The sequence below is a fragment of the Lottia gigantea genome (genome assembly GCF_000327385.1).
Source record: "Lottia gigantea unplaced genomic scaffold LOTGIsca_11, whole genome shotgun sequence".
Lineage (NCBI taxonomy): Eukaryota > Metazoa > Mollusca > Gastropoda > Lottiidae > Lottia > Lottia gigantea.
The window spans coordinates 2188084-2213251 of NW_008707001.1; the positions used below are offsets into that span (position 1 = coordinate 2188084).

The 25168-nt window shown below is 34.0% G+C and overlaps 5 protein-coding genes across 5 annotated transcripts; 2 read left to right on the forward strand and 3 right to left on the reverse strand.

Moving 5' to 3' along the window:
• Positions 1–1576: 1576 nt before the first annotated feature.
• Positions 1577–5156, forward strand: LOTGIDRAFT_185272 (hypothetical protein). Its single transcript, XM_009047135.1, has 6 exons — positions 1577–2024; positions 2353–2450; positions 2709–2776; positions 3179–3323; positions 3799–3972; positions 4470–5156. The coding sequence occupies exons 1-6, from the start codon at positions 1804–1806 to the stop codon at positions 4547–4549; spliced, it is 786 nt and encodes a 261-aa protein (XP_009045383.1). The 5' UTR covers positions 1577–1803; the 3' UTR covers positions 4550–5156.
• Positions 5157–5258: 102 nt separating this feature from the next.
• Positions 5259–6735, reverse strand: LOTGIDRAFT_212070 (hypothetical protein). Its single transcript, XM_009047136.1, has 2 exons — positions 5593–6735; positions 5259–5532 (listed from the first exon to the last, which is right to left on the reverse strand). The coding sequence occupies exon 1, from the start codon at positions 6694–6696 to the stop codon at positions 6157–6159; it is 540 nt and encodes a 179-aa protein (XP_009045384.1). The 5' UTR covers positions 6697–6735; the 3' UTR covers positions 5259–5532; positions 5593–6156.
• An 878-nt stretch (positions 6736–7613) lies between these two features.
• On the forward strand, positions 7614–9389 carry LOTGIDRAFT_156500 (hypothetical protein; the record flags this gene model as incomplete). The annotated part of the gene is made up of 5 exons (XM_009047137.1): positions 7614–7639; positions 8015–8189; positions 8422–8484; positions 8877–9014; positions 9273–9389. 5 exons carry the CDS (start codon positions 7614–7616, stop codon positions 9387–9389), a joined length of 519 nt encoding a protein of 172 aa, XP_009045385.1.
• A 1788-nt stretch (positions 9390–11177) lies between these two features.
• Positions 11178–17963, reverse strand: LOTGIDRAFT_149590 (hypothetical protein). The gene is made up of 9 exons (XM_009047138.1): positions 17932–17963; positions 16669–16814; positions 15855–16064; positions 14487–14845; positions 14017–14229; positions 13422–13535; positions 13086–13208; positions 12343–12570; positions 11178–11848 (listed from the first exon to the last, which is right to left on the reverse strand). Exons 3-9 carry the CDS (start codon positions 16046–16048, stop codon positions 11685–11687), a joined length of 1395 nt encoding a protein of 464 aa, XP_009045386.1. The 5' UTR covers positions 16049–16064; positions 16669–16814; positions 17932–17963; the 3' UTR covers positions 11178–11684.
• An 809-nt stretch (positions 17964–18772) lies between these two features.
• Positions 18773–25168, reverse strand: LOTGIDRAFT_230213 (hypothetical protein). The gene is made up of 12 exons (XM_009047139.1): positions 25086–25168; positions 24572–24683; positions 24220–24304; positions 23637–23816; positions 23151–23246; positions 22895–22978; positions 22322–22455; positions 21740–21881; positions 21302–21416; positions 20793–20873; positions 20476–20543; positions 18773–19513 (listed from the first exon to the last, which is right to left on the reverse strand). The coding sequence occupies exons 1-12, from the start codon at positions 25105–25107 to the stop codon at positions 19343–19345; spliced, it is 1290 nt and encodes a 429-aa protein (XP_009045387.1). The 5' UTR covers positions 25108–25168; the 3' UTR covers positions 18773–19342.

The window sequence follows — 25168 nt, forward strand, 5'->3', positions numbered from 1 at the left end:
TTAAGAAATACAGTAATCTGATTGGATAATAAAACTTAACTTATAATTGATTTTAGTTTTCGACCAATCAGATGACTGGAACACTAAAATCACCTTAAGTCAAATTTTCAAGAATAAGGCCCCTGATTATTCCTGCAATTCCAGTAAAACAAAATGTTTGATACACATGGTTTTTCGCCATTAGTGACGTCATCAAACACTTAGTTTTAGTGGAATTGCAGGAACCACAGACTGGTGCAATACAAGTCCGTTTCAGCATAAAAAAAAAACAAATAATCATTCTTACCCATTTCCTAATAAAAACAACATCCCACCAAGACCTACAACTCTAATTATGGTTCCATTTCTATTAGACTTGTCGTTTCCGTACCCAAAATTGGAATAGTTTGTAAACCTAGTTTTGAACTTGGTGAAATTTGCTGGCGAGGTGTGGACATTTGTCACTTGTAAAAAGTCATGTTTCTGGCCAGGATTTGTGTTGAGGATTTGATTTCGGTTCAGCTTTTCACTATTTTGATAGCTTCCATTAGGTGCTCCGGACAGAGTTCTATAGTTTCTGTACACACTTGAGGAATATCGTCTAACACCTTCTCTAACACTCAGTACACCTCCACTTTTAACACAATGAAACATTTTTTCACTATTTTCTCTGAAAAAAAAAAAACCCAAAAAAGTAAATAAATAAGCATGGTACCGCAATTACTTTTGGCTTGTTTCTGAAACTATTGTCTATCTATGTAAATGTATAATTAAAACATTAACAAATATTGATTCAGTCAAAAATCCTCTATATCTTAGGGATCTCTCAATGGAATCCTGTTCAAAAAAGGGCAAGCATATCCAGTACAGCCATAGCAGACAAATCAAATGCTTAAATGACAGGAGGTACTATGCCAGCTACAAATGAGCTCCAATGTTAAAAGAATGGGAAGAAAATTTGTTTTTTAATGGACACAAAATAATCAGACAAAAGCCAAGCAATGACATTGACGATTGATTTTTTGTATCAACAAAGTTTAGAGTTAGCTGTTTTCTCTAGACGCTGTCTTTCTATGGGCATGGGTCTATGAATCATGAACTATGTAAATATTAATAAAATTGACAGAGCTAACGATCTGAAACTGAAACAGATGATAATATTCCCGGCAAATCTAATAAGCGCTGTCGTCTGCAAGTTCAGACTTCAGCACACTTGTTCAGTTTGTTTACTTTTGACTGCAAGATCATCATCATTTCTTCCTCTCCATGGCCCAAAGTGGATGATAAATGAAAACGAAATAGGTTCATAAACTTAAAAACTAACATTTGCAATCATAAGATGGACATTTTCAAGTAAAATCTCTACAAACAGCAGAACATTGCTTATTTCAACATTGTTGACAGGAAAAGGTGGCCATCTTTAATTAGATATGCATGAATGACTTTAAACGATCAAAATAGTTTGCTTTACCTGTGATTTCATTGGATAATCAAAATAGAAACCAATCAAATTGTAAGTTTTATCGTCTGGTTGACTAATCTCGAAATATCTCGCCTTCACGCATGACCGGTGATCCGGAAGTTTATAAATGAACCAATCTGGCTGCTTGTTCATCACTATTTCCCGCGGTTGTGAAAAAATTGGCGGGAGTCAGTGACAAAATCAGCTCAGGGAAGGAGGACTGCGAATCGGTTGTCTGTGTGAATTAATCCAAGAACATCGGACATTGATTGGGAACCTTGAGATCATCAAACATCTACGATCAAAGCACCATTTTTACTGTTTATACCTTTGTTATTGATTTTTAATTTCACGATTTCACCATGTTTGAAGCTCGACTTGTGCAAGGTTCTCTTCTCAAGAAGATTTTAGAAGCCACCAAAGATTTGTTGAACGAAGCGTTATGGGACTGCAGTACAAATGGAATCACACTGCAAGCCATGGACAGTTCCCACGTCAGTTTAGTTTCCCTGAAAATGAGAAGCGATGGTTTTGAAACGTACAGATGTGACCGAAATATTTCCCTCGGAATGGCCACAGCCAGGTAAACAAAGAGCTGTCAAATTTGGCGGTAAATTATTTCCTTGTGTAAAATATATGTTCAATGGCTCTTACTACATTAAAATAGATGACAGCTCAAACCATCTTTTATTATAGAACTTCAAATAGTGATGGCTTTTGAAAAATATTCCATAATATGATCCTGTTTTTGATTTTTATTTTGCCATGTTCGACATATTCTGAATGCTGTCTTTTCAGCTGGAGAAATACCCACAGTAATATTCAGATGTTTTTCATTTGACAACGATCCTTAAATATCTAAACTGAAGCCAAGTTAATGTTGCTATAATTTTCTTTCATTCTCATTTCAGTATGTCTAAGATTTTACGGTGTGCTGGTAACGATGATATTGTCACAGTCAAAGCTGAAGATGCTGGAGATAAAGTTACATTTGTTTTTGAATCTCCACGTAAGTATTTTTCCTCTGGTAAATGAAGCAAATTGATGGGGCTTGGGCTACAATGCATTTGGATTAGTGATGACACGATATATTGACCTTATTGGGGGTTATATTTTGGCAAATTAACTATAATTCCTTACATGATAATGCATATTGTATCTACACTAGATTGGATGGTACATTTAACAAATAAAATATCAGTCAAGCTGTTTTGAAACATTTACGTATCTGTAAGATTTTAGTTTTGAATATATTTTGTATATTTAGAGGGTGAAAAGATGTCAGATTATGAAATGAAATTGATTGATCTGGATGCTGAACACTTGGGTATTCCTGTGAGTATATTAACTTTCTTATCTACATATTTATAACAAACAGAAGGGGATTGGATATGGCATAACACTTCTTTCATAAGTATATGACCTTTTGCAAAACAATTTACAGAATTGTGGTGAAGCGTGACAGAAGTTTGTTATACCGGGTTATTTGTTCTTTATCTTGTACATATTCACTAAGTCAAGCTATTGCAAACTGTGTCTTTTACTCTGGTCTATGCAAGCATCTCTTTGTGATGTCCATGTTCAGAAGGCTTCTTGAGCTAGGACTTCTGCTCAATGCTTATTTCTTATCTTTAGTTAACAAGAAAATTTCACTAGTTTTGAGAAAGCTTTGATTAATGTTGATATATGACAAAAAATCTAAGACAATTTATCAATTTTTCTGCTTTATTATTCTAGGATACAGAATATAGTTGTGTGGTAAAAATGCCATCAGCAGAATTCCAGCGAGTCTGTCGAGATTTGAGTCAAATTGGTGAATCTGTTGTAATCACCTGTACTAAAGAAGGTGTCAAATTTACTGCCACTGGTGATTTGGGAACAGGTAATTTCATTTTGAATTTCAAATTTGAGTGTTTCTCAAAAGTCGGGCATTTCTGGGTAAAATTGAATACTAACGACAAACTTTTATCGCATGGCTCAGACTCAGACTCCTGAATTATTAAAGAAGTAATGGAAAGTTCCATTTATTAAGTGATAACAAATGGTAATATAGCGGGAATTGAGGACTAGAAACCCCATATTCATTTCATTTGGTAAATCAGTAATGACTATCCCTTGGTCGATGACAAACTTTGTTGATAAACAGTGGAGCAGCAGTTTTGCGGTGAGGATTATCCAGAAACTCCAATATCTGCACGTTTTTTTACTGGGAACGGAATATTAACTATGTAAACTTACCCGTAGGTTTCCAGTTTCACACATCTGTGATTAGGAACCAAATTCTATACTCATTAGTATCCACCATCCAGTCATGTGTCACCGTTCTTCTAACTGTATATCATTTGTTTATTTTTTAGGCAACATCAAACTTGCTCAGAATATTAACACTGATAAAGAAGAAGAATCTGTCGTAGTTGAGATGAGCCAAGGAGTCTGTTTAACCTTTGCTTTAAGATATTTAAATTTTTTCACAAAAGCCACACCCTTGTCACCTCAAGTTACCCTTTCCATGTCTCAAGATGTTCCTTTAGGTAAGTGGAATTTTTTAAATAACAACCATTGGCATTATTAGGAAACATTAGGTAATGGGTTTCAGCTGGGCCACAAAAGGGGGAGAGGGGCGATGTTGGTAGTTCTTTCCCCTATGTTAAATGATAAAGTCCATCATTTCATTTTTTTGTAATATGAAATTTAAACAAATCTAATGTGGATGCTCAATTCCCAATGTCGTAGTACTAAAAGAACTGCATGTTGAAGTGACTATTTCCTTCAGATAAAACGATCATATATATTGTTAATAATCTGCTCAGATGGTTTTGCATAGGCATAAAAGATAGTTGACATTAGTGGTCATGCAAGATAGTTCTTGAGATTATAAAATTTGTCTCCATTGGACGAATAAATACTACAGATATCATATTTACGTGGTCACACAAGCTAATTCTTCAGCCATTGGAATAAATACACTCTTGTGCCGCCCTGCAATAGATTTAATGATCATTTATTTATGGTATGTTTCTTATTTCAGTTGTAGAATATAAAATTGGTGACATGGGACAATTGAGATATTATCTTGCTCCTAAAATTGAAGAAAATGATGACAATTAAAGACCTAAACTGAGTACCCAATGTGCTATTTGTGTCGGGGGATTTTTGACTTGGGTTGAAAGCTTTCACGTGTGCTATTTGTGTATAATAGAATGTGTATAAACTGTTTTTATGTGATATAACTCAACAATAATCATGAAATCATTTCACTATTGACTCACTAGTTATTGTAAACTTCAATAAATTTTGTTACCATCTTGTAATTTCTTAATTTTTTCACCAGAAATTCATTTTTCTGTGGTCTCTCCAGACCGATATCACATATTTGTCTATTATTGATGTATTGAGCCCTATTTCATCAGTGGTAATTCTATGTCACTCTACAACTGATGTATTGAGCTCTATTTTAACAGTGGTATTTCTATATCATTCTACAACTGATGTATTGGGCACTATTTCAACAGTGGTATTTCTATATCGCTCTACAATTGATGTATTGAAAACTATTTAACATTGGTATTTCTATATCGCTCTACAATTGATGTATTGAGTACTATTTTAACAGTGGTATTTCTATATCACTCTACAATTGATGTATTGAAAACTATTTAACATTGGTATTTCTATATTACTCTACAATTGATGTATTGAAAACTATTTAACATTGGTGTTTCTATATCGCTCTACAATTGATGTATTGAAGACTATTTAACATTGGTATTTCTATAACAACACTAGTGGAACCAAATAAATACATCATTAGTCACATACTTTAGCATAACCTTTTATTCAAATGATAAAAAATATCAAAGACAAAAAGCATTTCCACCAGTGTTGTTTACCATATCATGTATAATATATACAGTTAGTAAAAGTCATGAGATTTATCAAAGCGTAAATCTATGATATGAATATATTCTATTTGGTAACACCACGAGGTGGATTCCTGGTAGTACATTAACTTGTTATCTACCAACAACTACCTAGTCTGTGGTACCAGTTAGCTGGAAGCAGGTGTTAACTTGTCAACTACCAACAACTACCTAGTCTGTGATATCAGTTAGCCTTAAGCGGGCGTTAACTTGTCATCTACCAACAACTACCTAGTCTGTGATATCAGTTAGCTGGAAGCGGACATTAACTTGCCATCTGCCAATAATTACCAATTCGATTCAAACCATTGCCTAATTTTTTCAAACAGAAATGCCAAAGGAGATAGTTATGACTTATGGAATCTCGTAGAAATAAAATCGCCAGGACATTACAGAATGACCTCCTTATAATTATCCTACAATTGGCGCTGCGAGCATTCTGGTGAAATATTACCACCAATTGGTGGCAATCTTTCTTTAAATGTTATGATGGATAAAAAGAATTTTTTGTTTGATATCAATCTGGTGGTATAAAAAATATTAACTGACAATAAAAATGGCGACAAGTGTTCAGTTGGAGACTTTGTATTTGTATATATTTCTCGTGCCAGAAATATTTGACATGATTTAGCATTATTCTGATTGAATAGATTTGATTCTGTTGGGAGTTTGATAGAAGGTTTTCAGAGGAAGTTGAGGAAGAATTGAAATGTGAACTTAATGCACATAGACTGCATGATAGAGGCTAAAATGAAACTATGTTTTAGAAACAAATTAAACGCAATTTGTAATTTATTATTCCATAACTTTTTCACTTTTCTCAAGTTCAAATTTCTCGGCATCTCTTTTACTGATCTTAATTTTCACAATGTTACTAAAATATCTCATTTCGCCTCCCCAGGCTTTAAACAGTTCAACGTTTCCCTTTTTCATTAAGTTAGGCACCTCCAGTCCAGTGGATGAAAATTCGTTTTCTTCTTTATCCTGGGTGAATTTTATAGAATCCAACCTAGAGGCGTGTTGATTCTTAGAGTTGGCTCTGCACCCTATTGAATTGACTATGGAAATTTGTTCGATTTCTTCCTCAAATCTGTCCATGTATTTCAACACTAAATCTGTCAGTTCCTTTTTACTAAATACTAATTTTTCTTCGTCCATATTTTGCTGAAACCACAAAAACTTGTCCAAAGATGCATCTTGTCTTAACGATTTGACTTGTCGGCTGCCGTCAATGCGTGCTTTATGTTTTTGGTCTCGTTGGAACACTGTTGCCTTTCTGCTGTTTGGATGTATCGCTTTATTGCCCGATACATTTAATTTTGGAGCTTTAGGCATGATAATAATGTTTGTTTATGTTGATAAACAACGCACGTGAAATTAACCGGAAACAGCTCTTCAATGTTGAAGATAAGAACGGTATAATTTTGACCAATCAGGTGCGACGAATATTTCACTGCTGTCTTGCTACCGCATGGATAGAGGACTTCCGGTTAATAAATTTGAAGGTTTTGAGTCAAACTTCGAAACTTTTCACGATGCATTCTACATTACGACTTGTAAGTCGAATTAACAGTTACTGCAGAAGGTTGGTAGATATAAATATTTCATTGTTGAGTTTGCATTATCAACCGTGTTGTCTTAAATTCTTATTCCGAGAAAAGTTAAAATACATTTCATTTGACTTGTCAACAGAAAACAGTTGATTGGTGTTTGATCTGATTAATCCCTATTATGTAATTTTATATAACTAATCCCGTAGAAAGTTGATTAAAAATTGTAGGTTCTAAACCTGGTGTCATAATTTGTCCTAATTTTCCTGATTACTGAAAATGCAATCTATCATTTTCTGGAACACCTGATGAGACTGTGCAACTAGTATTATTTAACTTTGGACCTTGGGAAACCTAACCTAACTAACAGTGCATATGTCAGTTACTTTAGATTTATCGTTTTCTCAACTAATACTAATCTCCACCTCTAAACGTCACATAAGGATTCATTTTAAAAGACATACTATGCGTTGAAACCCACCAAATTTGCACTTCACGCATAGGACAACATATTCACTCTAAAGTCTAATGTCAACACCTAGTTATATTCACTTATCTCAAACTTTAAATCAATCAGCAAGAAGTGAAAATTATGAGATTTCATTTCTGAAGGCCATCAGTGATTTGTTTGCCTGTCTCAGGTCGTTAGCAGTTTGATTGGCTGTCATGAACTGTCAACTGTAACACCTACATACAATCATTATGGACTGCTGGTGGACTGTGAATAGGTAGACTGACTGGTGAAATATAAAAACTAAATTCAAATACCTAATTCATTGGCCATTTCATATAAACAAATCACCTTGGTGTGGCTTGGACAAGGTCACATTAGATTAAGGTTTAACCTGTTAATATTGTTACTATTAGTGAACACAACAAGAGACAAGTTTAAAGAGACAAGTTAGCAATCTGTTTGACCAATTGTACCAGTATCAGTGTTCTTGAGACTCTAGCCACATATAGAAAGATAAGAAATAGAAGAAAAAAACTTCTTAAGTTTGAGTTATTTTTGAAGGAATTATTCCATTTTTGTACATTGAAAAATGGCGAACCGGCCCCTTGAATCCAAACACTGTCTTCATATAATGCTTTCAATTTTTCAGACATGTTTTAAAAACAGTAATTAACCGGCAGCCAGCAAGGTTGTTATCTACAGCTATACCAGAGCCTCATTTAGAAGGGGAAAACAAACAATATCAACCTAAAATAGTGCAGTTAGTAGACGATATCAGTAAACTTACGTTAGTGGAAGTAGCAGATTTAAATGAATTATTGAAGGTGGGTAAGCTTATAAATACATAACAGGCTGTTGATATGGTACTATGGCTTTAAATGTAACATGAGTAAATGCCAATGTATAATAGATTTTCTGCTTATATAATTAAAGTCAGATTTTACAGGTTGTGGTAAAATTTTTTTTATTGAAATTATTAACAAATTTTCTAATATATGCTTGGTTTTTATCCGCAATTGAGAGAATTAATTAATTACTATCATTCTTATATTATAGAAATCTTTAAATATAAAAGATGCACCAGTTATGGCAATGGGTATGGCTACAGCAGCACCAAAGGTAATGTCATTATAAAAATCTGTACAAGCAAGACAATTCTGCCAATCAAAAATCTTGTCCAAAGAATGGCAAAATCAGGAGTAAAAATATTATAGTAGTGGAAGAACAGAAGAACCATCAGGTGTTTCGAAAAGTGTAAACATGATCTGCTATCAATGTATTCCCATCACTTATGTATGGCAGCGGGTCTTTAATATAGATGCTATTAGGTTTTTTCTCAGTTCGTTTTGAAGAAAATTTGCACACAATAGGCTTATGACAATCTGCAACACCATGCAGTGGACAATGAGGGAACGTTTGTCATAACAGCTTGTAATCTACCAGTAAAACATATAGTATCACATATAGAACTGTAGTATTATTTGTTGAACTAAGATTATTTTTTGTTCAAGGCTGAAGAAGAAGAGGAAACGGAAGTTAAAAGAGAAAAAACTATTTTTACTGTAAAATTAACAAAATATGATGAAAGTAAAAAGATTCAATTGATCAAGGCAATTAAAGCGTTACTACCTGATATGAATCTTGTCCAGGTTTGTTAAGTCTATTTTTTTCAATGAAAATACACATGATAGACTGTGGTCTATTTATTACCTTTTATTTTTAATAGTCACTTCAGTTAAAGTTTAATAACAGCCCTCTAGAACGTTCTTCAAATTAACCTTTTGACCCAACTCGATGAAGTTGTGAGGCGGTTTTTATCAGATCAAAAGATTAATGCCAGCAGTACTGTAGATGTCAATATTATATTTTAGAGAAATCACAAAAAGAAATCGTACTTTATTTTATAGGCAAAAAAATACGTAGAATCCTTACCTCAAATAGTTCAAGATGAGATATCTAAAGAAGACAGTGAGAAGTTGAAGTCAGAGCTAGAAAGTGCTGGTGGTACAGTGGAAGTAGAGTGAACTGTGTCCTATCAGTTGATAATATTTTAACTAACTATGGACCTGTATTATATATTGTATCAAGGGTTTGTGATGTGATAGATATGAGAGGACAATAGTTGTGAATAATAGTGAGCTCCAGCAAAAATTGGACAGGATTCATGAAAAATTAACTTGGAACTTGTCTTCATAGAGCAAGCTTAAAGAACCACATCATTTGGTTTTGGTTCTTTCCGGCCAACTAAAGTATATTTGGTCTTACTTAAAACATGCCTTCAAGTTCATAGAGTAAGCTTACAGAACCACATCATTTGCTCTTGGAGGAAATCTTTAGTTAGGGAGTAAAGGTTGTAATCGTGTTCAACCAAATACTTTATTCCTGCCTCATTTTTAACATATTGAATGCGGTGCTCAAAACGCAAATTACTTCATCTATTGTAAAGGTGGTGATGTCATATGAAAGAATGGTTTATGTGATGTCACTGAAAAAATGGCCTTTCTTAGAAATGTTTTAGGGTAAACTTTATCTGAAAGTATCATTAAATAGCTTAATCAATTCAGATTTTAATGATGTTACCCTTACATTTGTGTTATGAGTTTCATTTCTGATTCAATATGATCATACTTTAGTCTAACAAACTGGAATTTTTCAGCTAATCAGTAGTAGTGTTCACAGTCTAAATGTGAGCCTTCAAATCCATGTGTGTCCAGAATTATCTCTGTTTGAAAGTTCAAATGACAATTTGTCAATTTAAGATGCGCTGTAATATATGAAAAAGACATATATAGAAATAGTGAGTAAAATTCCTAGTTTGAGATATTTTTGAAGGAATTATGTAAATTTCGTACATTTCTAGTACTTCTGTAGACTAATTAATACATTCAAGACTAATATCAATCCCCCCCCTCCCCCCTCAAAATGCGGCATCTGTCCCTTAAATGTCAATGATTATCTTAACTGTGGATTAAAATAAGGCTAGAAAATAAAACATGGTATCATATTTATTTACATTGCATTAAGATTCAGAAACTGAATAAATTTCAAACAAGTTTTCAACCCATTAGCTTATATCTCTAAGAGTCCAACTGATTTTTTTTGACAGTATTCAAGTGCAACAAGAATAAGTACTGTCGCAGGTGTTTCCAGTAGGCAGGTCATTTTCACTCTGACAAAACACCTGATACCAGTCCTCAAATCAGAATTGTTTGTGGAGGATAAGCATAATATATCTAATATTGTTTCAACAAATACATGATTATTACAGGAAATTAAAATTAACAATTTCATTAGAGACCTACTACCCTTAAAATACAAATAAAAGAATTTAACTATTAGGAACAGATGTGCCATTTGCCTCAGCCAATCAGTAGTAGTATTCACAGCTCACCGTCCAAATTTGAACCTTCAAATCCATGTGCGTCCAGAATTATACGAGTTTGAAAGTTAATGGCGCATCTGTCCCTTTAACTAAGTATGGATTTAACTTAAGAATTAACATCATTAACACAACAAACAAAATAACAATTAATCAAAACAATAACCATTGTAAAATTCTATCTATGGACCCCAGAGAAACCTGTCGTGCTCTCAGTTGACAGTACATCATATAACATTTGTTTTTTTAGGGCTGTCTGCTTAACTCCTGTAATATTACGATTGTTGGGCTGCTATTGCAATAGATTACACAGCGTGACACAAGTTATGAAAACTAGGTATTGGGCAGTATTCTGTTCAACAATTCTATATTAAGACACTTTTTTGGTCAATTGAAATAAAAGAATTCAATGAATATGCAAGCAAAAATCTCTAAAAAAAATAAGAGTACTGGCATATTAGAAAAGGCACTTCTTTTGTCAAAGGATTACAAGATTTAAGAACAATGTAAATTTATGAAAATAATGGCACAAAATAAAATTTCTTCTGGAAAATATTGCAGTTAATATAAAAAAAACCCAAATAGGGGTCCATAATGTTCAATAAAACCATCAATATATTGTCATCAATATTTTAGACAGAAAATGCCATGATTCAAAAATATTGACCCACTATATCAATGGATTCTCCACACAGTCAATATTATGTTTCAATACCACTGATGCTCTATGTCGACGAGTGACTCATTATGAGTCAATAAAAATCAAAACGATTTTGATCCGTCAATATATCGACTCTATGATGATTATTGACAATATTTGTAATTAATATAAACACACACTTCAATGATATTAACTGAACAAATTGATGGTTTTATTGAACGTGTATAGGCCCCTAAAAGACATGATTTCAGTCATAGAATTCTCTTTAAATCTCACTTTTCACCAATCGTCAAAACCAGGCATTGGAAATTTCATAGCAAAATCTTCAACATGCTTCTTGATTTGTTCAATTTTGGTTCGGACTTGTTGATCTTCCAGTTTGGCTTTAAATTCTTTCAGAGTTGGCCCTGAACTAGCAGCTACCTCAGCAGTTAATACAATAGCTGAAAAAACAATGATCATACCTTTACTTACATAGAATTTAATTTGAAAATAAAATCCCTTAGTTGACGGTAGGGTGGCTTAAAAGGGATTTTAAAAAGGTCTTCTAAAATTTGTATGTGTATCTCAGGCACTGATTAATTTGACCATTCTAATCTTCAATCAGATGTCTGTGGTTCCTGCAATTCCACTAAAACTCTGCGTTTAATGACGCCACTAATGCAAAGGTACATGTTCATCATTAGCAGCTTTTGTGATAGTGGCATCACAAGACGCTTAATCTCAATTCTTAATTTGCTGATACTCACTTGTAAAAGTGATTCGGATAGACAGGAAAGTAGCACGTTATTGCCTGCTGTTAATAGCTTGATATGTCGCCAGTATGTGACCTTGGTACAAATTTCCTTAGATTACAATGGAGACTGACAAAAAAATAATTGAGTCTAAATCAAAATGCATAAATCCAATTCCTACTAGATGTTTATCAAAAACCAACCTTGATGGAAAAATTCAACTACTTGAACGATATCTTTCTCTTTCATATCTCTAGAAGTTAAAGCTGGGGTTCCCAATCTCAATCCACTGGGTTTCAGGGCACTCTTATCCCCTGGGCAGGTGTTCTTGTTGCAGGCAATTCCAACTTCTTCTAATACTTTCTCTGATCTGGCGCCATCTAATTTCTGGGGTCTCATATCAACTAAGACCAGATGAGTATCAGTTCCTCCTATAAAATAGATGTTTGATAGAGTAAACAAAGGAAAAACAGTCTTTAATTTTATAAGATATATGTCCTGTATTGTCAATTTTCTACATTTATGTGCATTGAAAGCACTTCGATATTATACGCAAATTACATTAGTCATTAATGTGCAATGAAATAAAATGAATGGAGTTTTGCGTCCTGCTTTTCTGCACCTGATTGGGTTAATTGACACAAACAAGGCAGTGTACAAGGAGGGAAATTTTCCCAGGACTAATGCAATAACCTACTCTGTTTCTATTTTCAACTGTTGAGGGAATTTCAACATGTACATTCTGTAGCACACAGGGCCCTCTGTTTATTGTCCCAAAGAAGACCTTTTTTCCATGTCAGCCCCTCCCACCTATATCACTGACAGGGAAAACCGTGGCTGAAAAATTCGAATGTATCATCTTGACCCATGTTGGAATTGAACCCAATACCTTCAGGTTAGCAAAGCTCCTTAAGTGTGCAATGAGGGAAATTTCGTAATTAATTACCTGTCACAACAGTGTAGCCTCTATCAATTAAGGCTTTAGACATGGCTTTAGCATTGGCCATAGTCTGTTTCTGATATTCTATAAATTCTGGTAATGATGCTTGTTTTAAGGCTACTGCAACGGCTGGAAAACAAATCAATTTACTATATAGAATTTATGGTCATTACAATCGAGTTACTGCTCCTCAGTTTGCTTAACTGGTCCGAAATTAGATTGTAGATACTAATGAATAACATCAACTCAATGTCAACTTTGACCAGTCTGGACATGACGAGTCACTGCCCTTAACATAGCAAATAAGACGTGTGATGGAGATAACCACTACTGAGAACTTACAAGCTATTTGATGGTTATGTGGTCCACCCTGTAACCCTGGAAACACAGCTTCGTTTATCTTCTTTTCCAGATCGTACATCTCTTCTGTACCATTCTTCAAAGTTCTTCTAACTCCTGTATAACAGAATTACACAAGACAAAAATTCAATATCACTTTTAGCTTTAAGACTCAGTACACACTTCCTCTTCTCACTTTCAGAGTGTTATTTACTATCTCATGGTCAGATACTGTTGATATGACATTTGTTATAGCTACATGCAATATCTCCGAAGTCTGGTCTTAAAAGGGTGGACAGCGTGACTTCGAGAGGTCCATTTTTGTTGAATTTGATTTCTTTTTCTTTCAAAAGTATGCTTAACGAAGTCAGTATCATAATCTTGTATTCAGGAGATCAAACCACAGGCCACGTATTCTCAAACCTTAGCGCTAGGGTATCCTAGAAGCAATGTTTTAAGATAAGAAGCAAGGACATCCTAGAGCTAAGAATGTTTCAAGAATACATGGCCAGAATCCTAAATAAATAAGCTTGCTGGGATACCCTCTGTTTCTCATTGAAAGAAAGCAATGATGGTAATATTTCAAACATGAACTCACCCTTTCTGAAAAAGATAATTCCAGATCTGGGACCTCGTAACGTTTTATGAGTAGTGGACGTAACAATATCACAATGTTCAAAAGGACTGGGAACCAACCCTGCAGCCACCAACCCACTGACGTGAGCCATATCAGCTAATACATACGCTCCCACACCATCGGCTATCTGACGGAACCTCTTGTAGTCTAGATTTCTTGAATAACAGCTTGTTCCTGAAAATATTTCAGGGTTATGCAAGAATGTTCTCAGTCATATCTGTGTGAGTAAACAAATGAAATGCTCTACTCCTTGAAATTTCTACAATGCCATGCAGTATTATGATGTGCTTGGTGTCGTCAATCATGCCACGATACGTATTGCGATACAAGGGTCACGATATGATACATATTGTGATATGGCATAATAAGATATAAAAAAAACAGGGTTTTTACAAACATGAGCTACCTAGAGACAGATATTAGCAACCTACCAGCAATAATCAGCTTTGGTAAGAAAAGAAGTGAATTTTTCTCTAGTTCATCATAATCGATCAGACCAGTTTTGGGACTGGTTTTATATGGAAACGATTCAAAATATACAGAAGTGGCTGACACTTTCTTCGTTCCAGTCATGAAACCATGACTAAGATGACCTCCGTCTGGTAAATGGAGACCCATAATACGACCGTGGGGCTCCACTACAGCTGTGTACACAGCAAAATTAGCTGGAGATCCTGAATGAGGCTGGACGTTCACTCCCCATTTCTCTGGATCCAAACCGAACGCTTCAAGAGCTCTCTTCTGACACAATCTCTCTACTTTATCAATCACTTCATTTCCTCCATAATATCTGTAATATCAAACAAGGCAACAAGGTTCAGAGATGCTCAAGGACTTAAAAAGAGTATTGGTCAGGTGCCTAAAGTACATCATCTACACAATGTCAAACTTTTGGGAAACGTGTCTTATACCTTGACTGCAACAGCTACCATTCTTGTATCACCGAATGCAGTGATTTGATTGGATTCAAAGGGTGGCCTTTGAGGACAAGGTAAAAGACAAAGTAAAGATGGTAAAACAAAGGGCCTTGAACTATTGTCCCATCTCTAACTATTCAGGGTTGGAACCAAAGTATGCTGCTTTCACAAATCAATTACTCAATGATGACATAATATTTTGGATAAGTCAAGGGCAGTAACCCAGTAACCCTAGAATTATATCTATACAGCTTGAATGAGGTCTGAATTAAATACATAACCACATACTACTTGTTTCATCAAAATCCTGTGACAACTATTTTTGTAAAAAATCTGTCGTTTATTCAAATTGAAAGATATCCACTAAATGAAGGTAACTGCTACTTTAAATTCAAATTCTTGATAATAATTGCAACCTTGAAAGATAACAGCTAGATCGAACTGGCTAACAATATTAACATTGTAATACAATTTCAACTATATGTAAATATATTATATAGATCTAGGACAGTTAGATATGCATTATAATGTGTGAAATCCTAACTGAATATTGTTTAGCTAAGTGAACTATCTTGGCTGTTTCCACTGTATTTAAATCTAGACAGATCCATTAACATGTGCAACAACTTAACTGAATAAAATACATTTAGATATGGATTGGACTTTAATCTAACTGCATGTAAACTAATAAAAGTTAAGAATTGACATAAATGGCTATCAGCATATTTTTTCTAAACGAAATTAAAGTTTTACAACTGACATGTCATTCTTGATCGATATAATGAAGACAAGATAAGTTAACTTGAAAAAGGACAGAAGTTACTGGTAATGAATTCCTATAATGCCCTACCAGTTAGTCAACAATGTATTAACTCTACTGACCTTTGACCTGGTTGACCTTCTGAATATTTATTATTCAAACATGACCCAAGAGCTTGTAGACAGGCTTTGCTGGCAAAATTTTCTGAAGCAATCAGTTCTAATCCTCGAAGCTGTCGTGATTTTTCAGCTCGAATGAGGTCGTACATCTCTGGATCATCTTTACTAATATCATTCTGTAAGTTTAGACCACTCATCTTGTAGCTTAGGTACCTACATAATCAAATATTAAAATAACAATATTAGCTGTGTGGACACTCTGAAAGGATACTGCAACTGAAACTTAAAACTTGGGTCATGGTATCACAGACTAAATAATATTATTAGCTATGTGGACTCTCTGAAACTTAAACTTGCTAAGTGGTGTGGACTCTCTGAAAAGGATAAGGAAACTAAAACTTAAAACTTGGGTTATGGTATTGAGGAACAAATAATAATTTTAGCTATGTGGACTCTCTGTAAGGATACTGAAATTTAAGCTAGGTCATGGTATTAGACATCAAAATAATATTAGCTATGTGGACTCTCTGAAAGGATACAGCAACTAAAACCAAAAACCATGGCATCAAATAACATTATAAGCTGTGTCTCTGAAAGTCTATTTTAACTGAAAGCATGCTAGCCAATCAAAATTAAAAGCAAAGGCGCAATATAAAGTGCATTGGGTTAATAGGGTGCTGATAAATTATAAAACTTCACCCTAAATCATGCACTTTACATCATCACCACATCAAACAGTTCATTATCATTCTTATATTCATAAACAATCACCATGATACATTCTCGTCTTAAAAACTGCCGTTTCGTTCGAATTTCAAAATACCTTGTATTCTTACTGGTTGTAAAGAAATATTTCTGTAAAATTCTTCTAGAAAACCAGGAAATTACAGCCATAAGCAGAACAACAAAATCTTTCCTCCACCAAACTAGATAGAATAGGGTTAGTAGGCTACAAGGATAAGCATGCAAGAGAGAAAGGGTAAGATAACAGGTGCTTGTTTTACAGGATCCAAAATTAGGATTGTAAAAGGGACACGATAGCATCAATTTGCATCTGCTGGAAAATTGGAATGATGCAAATAGAGGCCATAAATGTCTCAGATATCAAACAATAGCATAACAATTTTTTGTTGATATTCCTGAGAAGCAAGTTATAAATTGCTAGGCTTAGGGATGTACTTTTTTCCAAAATGTTTGTTCATATTCACTGATAATACAAAAGATTAAATTTGATATTTAAGATATATTGGACGCTGTACCTGTACACAAGCAAGCACCTAGGTTAGGTTAGGTTACCATGGATATCATGCACTGTCATAAAACTCAAACATCAATTAGGCTACTTGGCAAAAGCTTTTGTAATAATGTGATTTTATACTTGAAAGTAGATCTAACTTGGCCTAATCCTATAGGCCTAATGCCAGTGATGATCAATGACAGTCAATGGTCAGTTCACTTTTTATAGATTTGTAGGCCTACAATCACATTATTTTCAGCTCTAGCCTAGTAGCCTAATTATAATTGAGGTTTATGACAGTGCACACTAAAGAGATAGATCTAGACATTCAATTCATGATCCTAAAAACACATGCCAAAACTCTACCTCATAGCAAAAAAAAGCATTGAATTGAGATGGACATAAGACAAAAGATAATTTCACATTAGGCCTAACTGATTAAGGCCTAGCTAGAAGTGGAAGCCAAACCGCTCTAGATCTAAACTCTACAAAGATTTCATTAAATTTTGGCTGAAAACAAAGTGACATCTCACAATAGAAGTTTACAAAGCTAGGGAACTGACAGATTGTAAAATAATGTGCAAGCTTAAAATCAAAGTGCAAGTGACGATACGGTGCTAAAGTAAAAGTGAAAATAAGAGAAAGAAAGCATGTAGGAAATAGAGCCTATTTCCCGCTCTAAATCAAAACACAAAAAATCCCTTTTTCTTTAGAATGATTGAATGCAGTGTTCACAAATTACACCCATTTGAGATAAATTATATACACGGGTGTTTTGTTTATCGTAATCTAGGCCTGTCAAATCTTATTTACTGAAATCTAGTCCACTATCTAGATACTTACTAGCTTATTTCATCCGATGAAGTTGTAAGCTCTGCGAACACAGAGTAAATGGACTTCAATGAGGTAGTTTCCTAATATTTATATAATTTCATCATCCAATCAAATTGTTTCTTACTGATGCCACCATCTATCATCCAATAGAAATACTTGTTACATTCCATACTATTACTATTTATAGAATACTGTTATACAAGGATATCCCCAGCCCTTTGATTGGTTCAGGTGTTCGGGTGTCTACTCAGTGTCTTGGGTTCGAATCCCCTCCAATGCACAACATATCACTGCATGGTTGAATTTCTTCAAACCTTATTAGATCTACAATTTTGAGCTTTTAATCAACATCCTTACTCATTCTAAAAACGGATTGGAAAAATCAGAGTCTGAGAAGTCTATCAAGAAGTTTGGTTGGATTGAGTTAAGCTGTAAGATTAGGGAACATTTCCTGTGATTGTATTGAATATTGGCCCTTGTATCCATGTGTATGCATACCCCAAATTTGAAAAAAAAATCCATTGCTGCCAAGTCAAAGAGAATAGGCAAAATACTAGTTTGGATTATTTTGAGGCTTTGATATCAAAAAATTGTGGACATATGTTTAACAGCTAAACTATAAGTTTCACGACACACAGAAGTAAACTAAACTGGTCAAATCTGGGCCCTATTTCTTAAAAAAAATTAACAATCAATTTTTTTCCATATAAATTTAAAAAAAAAATTCAATGGCAAGTATTTTGAGAGACAAGGCCTTAAAATATCAGAAGCATGATTCAGAACTTATATATGATTTATTAAGGAATACTCAATACATCCAGGGTGACTAAAACAGAATATGACATAGTTTATGTGAATATTTTTAATGACTATCACAGATATACAATAATAAACATAAATCAGACATAAAAATAGAAATAAATAAATTGGCTTGGATTTCTTCTATTTCAAACACAACCCCTAATTTGACAAATAAACTCTTCCAATCAGGCTTACATGATATAATATTGATGGAAAGTATGCATGAGCAGAAGAGTTCATTCCAGTTTGAGGGTGCCATAAGTAGGCTTTTTGAAATCTAGACTTTGATATGTGATTTTGATTCTTTATGAAATATGGTGGAATGTAAAGTTAGATACAGTTTTTCATTCTGTTAACCTTTGCTTGACCTCTGTTTTAACCAATCACGCGGCTTCCCCTTCCAGCGATGGGATAATTAAGGAGAGGGCAGCCACATGATTGGTAAAATAATGTTCAAATAATAAAGAGAAGATGATATCCATAAAACTGTTATTTCTTAATGTGCTGTGATACTTCTAAATATCTTACAAGGATTAAATGTTTTCTATTTTAGTTTCATGTCCTGAATTAAATCAACCAAGAATGCCTGACCCCACCCTCCTTTTTAAACATGTACATATCAAAAATCATTATCACTGTCTCCTAAGTCAGTATTTCTAGGTGGGGGACCGCGACCTCTCTGTACTTGGTTCATATTCAACATTTCATCATCGTCATCATCATCATCATCATCGTCATCAACATCATCATCATCTAGATCAATGTCCGATCCATCAGAACCATCAGAATCCTGGAAAATATAATGTATTACTTTATCCAATGTTCATTATGTATGCTAGTAGACAGGATTATCTGTTAGGTTACTCCTAAACCTATTAGCTTTGAGCTCCTGGGCAGACAGACCATTCTGAAGAGTGCTAAAAATAGCTGAAATTGAGCTCTATTTACTGGTAAAGTAAATATTTAGATGGCTATACAGATAGCTGAAATTGAGCTGTATTAGCTGGTAAAGTAAATATTTAGATGACCATACAGATAGCAGAAATTGAGCTCTATTAGCTGGTAAAGTAAATATTTAGATGACTATATAGATAGCTTAAATTGAGCTCTATTAGCTGGTAAAGTAAATATTTAGATGGCTATACAGATAGCTTAAATTGAGCTCTATTAGCTGGTAAAGTAAATATTTAGATGGCTATACAGATAGCTTAAATTGAGCTCTATTAGCTGGTAAAGTAAATATTTAGATGACTATATAGATAGCTTAAATTGAGCTCTATTAGCTGGTAAAGTAAATATTTAGATGGCTATACAGATAGCTTAAATTGAGCTCTATTAGCTGGTATAGTAAATATTTAGATGGCTATACAGGTAGCTGAATTATGCTCTATCAGCTGGTAAAGTGAATATTTAGATGGCTATACAGGTAGCTGAATTGAGCTCTATCAGCTGGTAAAGTAAATATTTAGATGACTATACAGATAGCTGAAATAGAGCTCTATCAGCTGGTACAATAAATATTTAGACAACTATATAGATAGCTGAAATTGAGCTCTATCAGCTGGTAAAGTAAATATTTAGACAATTATATAGATAGCAGAAATTGTGTTCTATCAGCTGGTAAGGTAAATATTGAGATGACTATTTCTCCTTAAAAACATTTAAACACAAGACTAGTCTGTTGTTTCCAATTGTTATAATTGTCATAAATTCCCTGCTGACCAGATGTGGGATAATGTGTATTTAACTAACCTCACTGAGATCAGGGTTCATAGAGCCAGCAACACGACCTCCAGTCATTCCTCTCTGTCCACCGGCAGCTATAATATAATCATAATATATATCATATACTACTGTTTGTTACACCAACACTAAACAAAATTCAAACTAAACATTGTATGAACTGAGATACTGCCTGGAAACTAAGCAAACACAATTGGCTTTTAAAAATTCTACTGTATCAATATTCCTCCACTGGACCTTTTCTATCATGTGGTTGAAGAGTCCAAGGTCCATAGCTGCAAGGGGTAGTGGTAATAGTAAACTATTAGAAACTATTAGTCTCTTACCTTCAGGTCTTACTCTGTGATTCACTGGACGTTCTCGTCTACCTACAGCCTCATCTTCTCCGCTGTCATCATCGTCAGGTCCTAAAAAACACATCCACACATGATGTTAGATGACCAGAGATATTCATACTCTTTATTTTGAGTCATTTATGGGAGATGAAAGACATCACCTGACTGCCTCTCAAAAGCACTGGCAGTGGCATCAAAATTTATCTTAGCTTCAGGAGGATTCAATCCACCATGGCATCTAAAAGCTAGGTTCGACATACACATTGCTATTGACTGAGCTATCCCACCGCCACAAAAGATAGTGTTCAAACCCAGCGTTATAGGGAAAATATTGACCATTACACAGTTTGAAAGTTGTTATATCACAGTCAAGGAGATAGTATTAGTGTCAGTATTGCAGCATACAAGTCACAAGTTATAGGAAGAGCTAAATTTGAGCTATCAGTTGGTTTAGCAAATTTTAGAGGACTATGTCGATCTTGAAAAAAATAGTTTCTTACCAAAAACATTTTTATCATCATCATCATCGTCATCATCATCTGGGGTGATCTGATGTTGTTTTCTCTCTTCATTCTTTAATCTTTCAGCCATTACTTTCAGGGCAGCATCAGTTTCCTGATTATTGAAATAAAAATACATAAAAATTCAGAAAAAAGCAGGAAAAATTGCAGCAAATTTCATTTACATGACTCTCATACATTCAGTTTCAGGGTAAATCTTTCAAAACATTCAAGAAGGATCAATATACTTACTCCCTGACACACAAAGTAGGGAACTCTGATGACCTAAGAACCTTTTATCTTGTTTTGTGGCAGTGGAATAGCTCAGGGGTAAGAAAAAAAATTCTGATGCCTGTGCCAGTGTGTCTGAAAGTCATCCCAGTGTTGACTTTAACCCCCCAATAATACCTACCACTACCCTATTGAAGCAAACCCTACCTCTAGTTTATCTTGTTCAGCCTTCTGTTGTTCCTCCAACTGTTGTTCAAGATAGGTTAAATTACGGAACTTAATTAAATATTGAGAATATAACTTCTGTAAATCTTCTTCAAACCTTTCATACTCATCCATATAGGCTGGTCTAAAATAGATAACAGTACAATATCTCATTATATACAGTATTATTCACACCTAGGAAAGCAAGGAGTAACTCTGTTGTCAAAGGGAGATAATATCAAAGAGGGGAATATAATCATGAGTTACTTCCCTTTAATTACATCTTATTCTATTAACAATTTTTTTTCCTGGCTTTATAATCCTGAGTTATATTGTATTGCTCAAATTGGTTTCAATGTCCACTAGGAGCAAATATGTGCATATAAAACAGGATTAAAACAACATATTGTAAAAACAAAATTGGTGAAAATAATCATAAACTTAAAAAAGCATACAATATATTCTGGTATTTCGGACATTTATTAACTCAAAAATTAAATTCAGAAATAGTTTATCCATACATCATGCTTTATCTAAGATTATGTCGATATGTCTCATTAACAAGGACAAATATCTGTTGACTACCTGACACTCTGTAAAGTCATCAATCTCTTCTGGTTTCTCTCCATTTCATTTTTACGTTTTTCTATTTTAGCTTCTAAATTCGCCTCATCTGATGCTACATTATCTAACATAGTCAGTGTTTTCTTGATATCAGCCTGTAATATTATCAATATACCTAATTAATAATATTACCTTGAAGTGTTTTTCCAATATGAGGAAAATTATCATTATTATAATGAGTAAAGATATCTATGCATATCCAGGAAAAAATTCAAAACACAAAGAAGACCAAGGCCATTTGATTTCAAGGTAGAATTAATAGTAATAGAAACTGTAAATTGATGAGTTCTTACACTATTTATGTTTAGAATCGGAGCCTTGCCCGACTATAGTTATATGGACTCCATTAGAGGGCTGTCAAAGTGACAAAACAGATCTTTCATCATTATATCATAACTGTCTCTATAATTATTTACAACTCTGTCTCTATAATTACTTACAACTCTGTCTCTATAATTACTTACAACTCTGTCTCTATAATTACTTACAACTCTGTCTCTATAATTACTTACAAAAATCATCATAATTTCTTACCTCTACTGCCTTTATAGAACCTTTTAATCCACTTTCTACTTCATTGATCTCTAATGGCCTGGCTACAACATTTACTCTCATTTCCTATGAATAATATAAAATACTAATAGATATACATTAATATTCCTCTGACAATCCAAAAAACACTCTATGCTTTTTCACAAAAGACACATGGTCCCAGTCAGATTTGGATGGAAGCATTGAGGTTTACACAGTAATTACACATTAACTTAAAAAATAAAATATAAATACTAACCCTGAGGTCGACCTCCTTGCCTAATAAATCATATAAAGCTGCTCCTTTAGTTGTTATAGAGGACGCCAACATTCGGGCTTCTTTTAAATCATTTATCTAAAATAACAAAAATATCAAGATTATTAGCATAGTGGACTCTCTAAAAGGATGTCGAGTTGAGAAACCATAATACAAACTGGGCATTGTTGCTAAGCTATGTGAACTCTTTGAAAGGGATGCCAAGTTTCAAAACTCAAATACCACAGAAGTATTAATAAACTCTTCAGGGGATGCTGAATCTATATGAAATCTTTGATTGGAATTTAGACGCCCCATTCACAGAGCAATGTCACGCAACTCAGAACAATCTCAAATTTTTCAGATTCTTTGTACAAATTTAAAGAGATATTGAAGTGAAGTTAAAATAACTATACTTTAAGTTAACAATGCAAATTAAAGCATGAATAAAAACAACCCGTAAAATATATATCAAATCCACAATCTCACCCTAGAAGAGACATCAAAAGAAACATTAGATGTATCATCGTCAGCATCTTCCAGAGCTTTTTCTACATTAGTTTTAACAGCACTATATAATACACTAGTAACTTTTAATAATTCTTTTACTGCATATCCATCTGATTGGTATAACTTCTTCGTATTCAGCTTAATATGAGCTTTAGTTGCCTGAAATACAGATAAACAAGTTCAAATCTTGTTTGAAAAGTTCTGTTTTAGTTTTAATATATTTTATCATTGAATAAATTCTAGCAGTAAAACCATACGGCCTACCTACGAAAATAGAATCAATGACCACCAAGCAATGATGTCATGTCAAGATTCCAATTCTCTAACCAAAATTGCTACAGCCAGTCATCTCTATGTTAACTTGCCATGCATAAGAGTCAATTAACATGCTTATATAAAATCGTGCAATCATAACTGTCTGTTTAAATTGTTTGGTAGATGATAGGGGTGAAAAACCAACACTAGGTCTACTTCTATAAGTGCTGGACTTCAAAGATTTCAAAAGATTTGGAGTTTTCTAGCCACCAAGGTGACCTAACAAGTTTGCCAAAGTGTCACATACCATGAATTCAGCCACTGTTTTAATAAAAATAACTCTGTCTTGTTCTGTATCTATATCAGGGTGGACGTCAGCATTTGGTTCAAACCTATAACAAAGAATTAAAAATATGTTTAAAAGGAGGTTTGTAAAGAGGTTTTCTCAATTTTGTATGTGAATCAGCAACACTGATAGCATGAATTTGCAGGATTACATTTTTCAGTCAGGCGTCTGTCGTTTCTGCAATTCCACAAAAAAAAGTGTTTGATGACGTCAAGTCAAGCTACTCATTTATCGCAAATTTATGAAACAAAAGAACAAAAGCCATGTTTGAATCAAAATGATTAAACACTTTACAAGTGTATTTATTTCCCACCTTTTCACCAGCCATGTAAGAACTTCTGCTACCAGAGGAAAATTAGGTGTTCTGAAATTTTCCATGGATATCAACCGATGGTAACCCAAGGCTCTCATCATTTCTGTAAAATCTGAAACATAAAATAAAACATTTATTAGTCTATTGGTCTTTTAAGACTTGATTTAAGGTAGGTAACCAATTGATAAGTCAATTGAGCATGCTCTTGCTGGGAAACTATCTGGGTTTCTTGATAATTCTCTTAAAGTTAAGGCATATCAGCATAAATAACACAGAAACACACAATGCCCCAAGTTATACTGGCACACATTATAAGGGCTGTATAGGGACGGGGAGAAGATTAGGCAGGGATGCGACAGTTTACCGGTTGTTAGCCAAGCCAAGTCAATAATAAAACCCCTCACTGTGGCCACTGATGGCTTTTTCCTTTGGCTTCTTCTTTACATATACATGTAATATTGATCTGAGGCTGCTGTATTTTTCTTTGAAAAAATAAAATTATTTAAATACTTACTTCTTAAATCGCGAAAAGACATTTTGAGTTCTAAGAGTTGATTTGTTTACAAAATTTCAGCATTCTTGTCAACTATTTGGTCA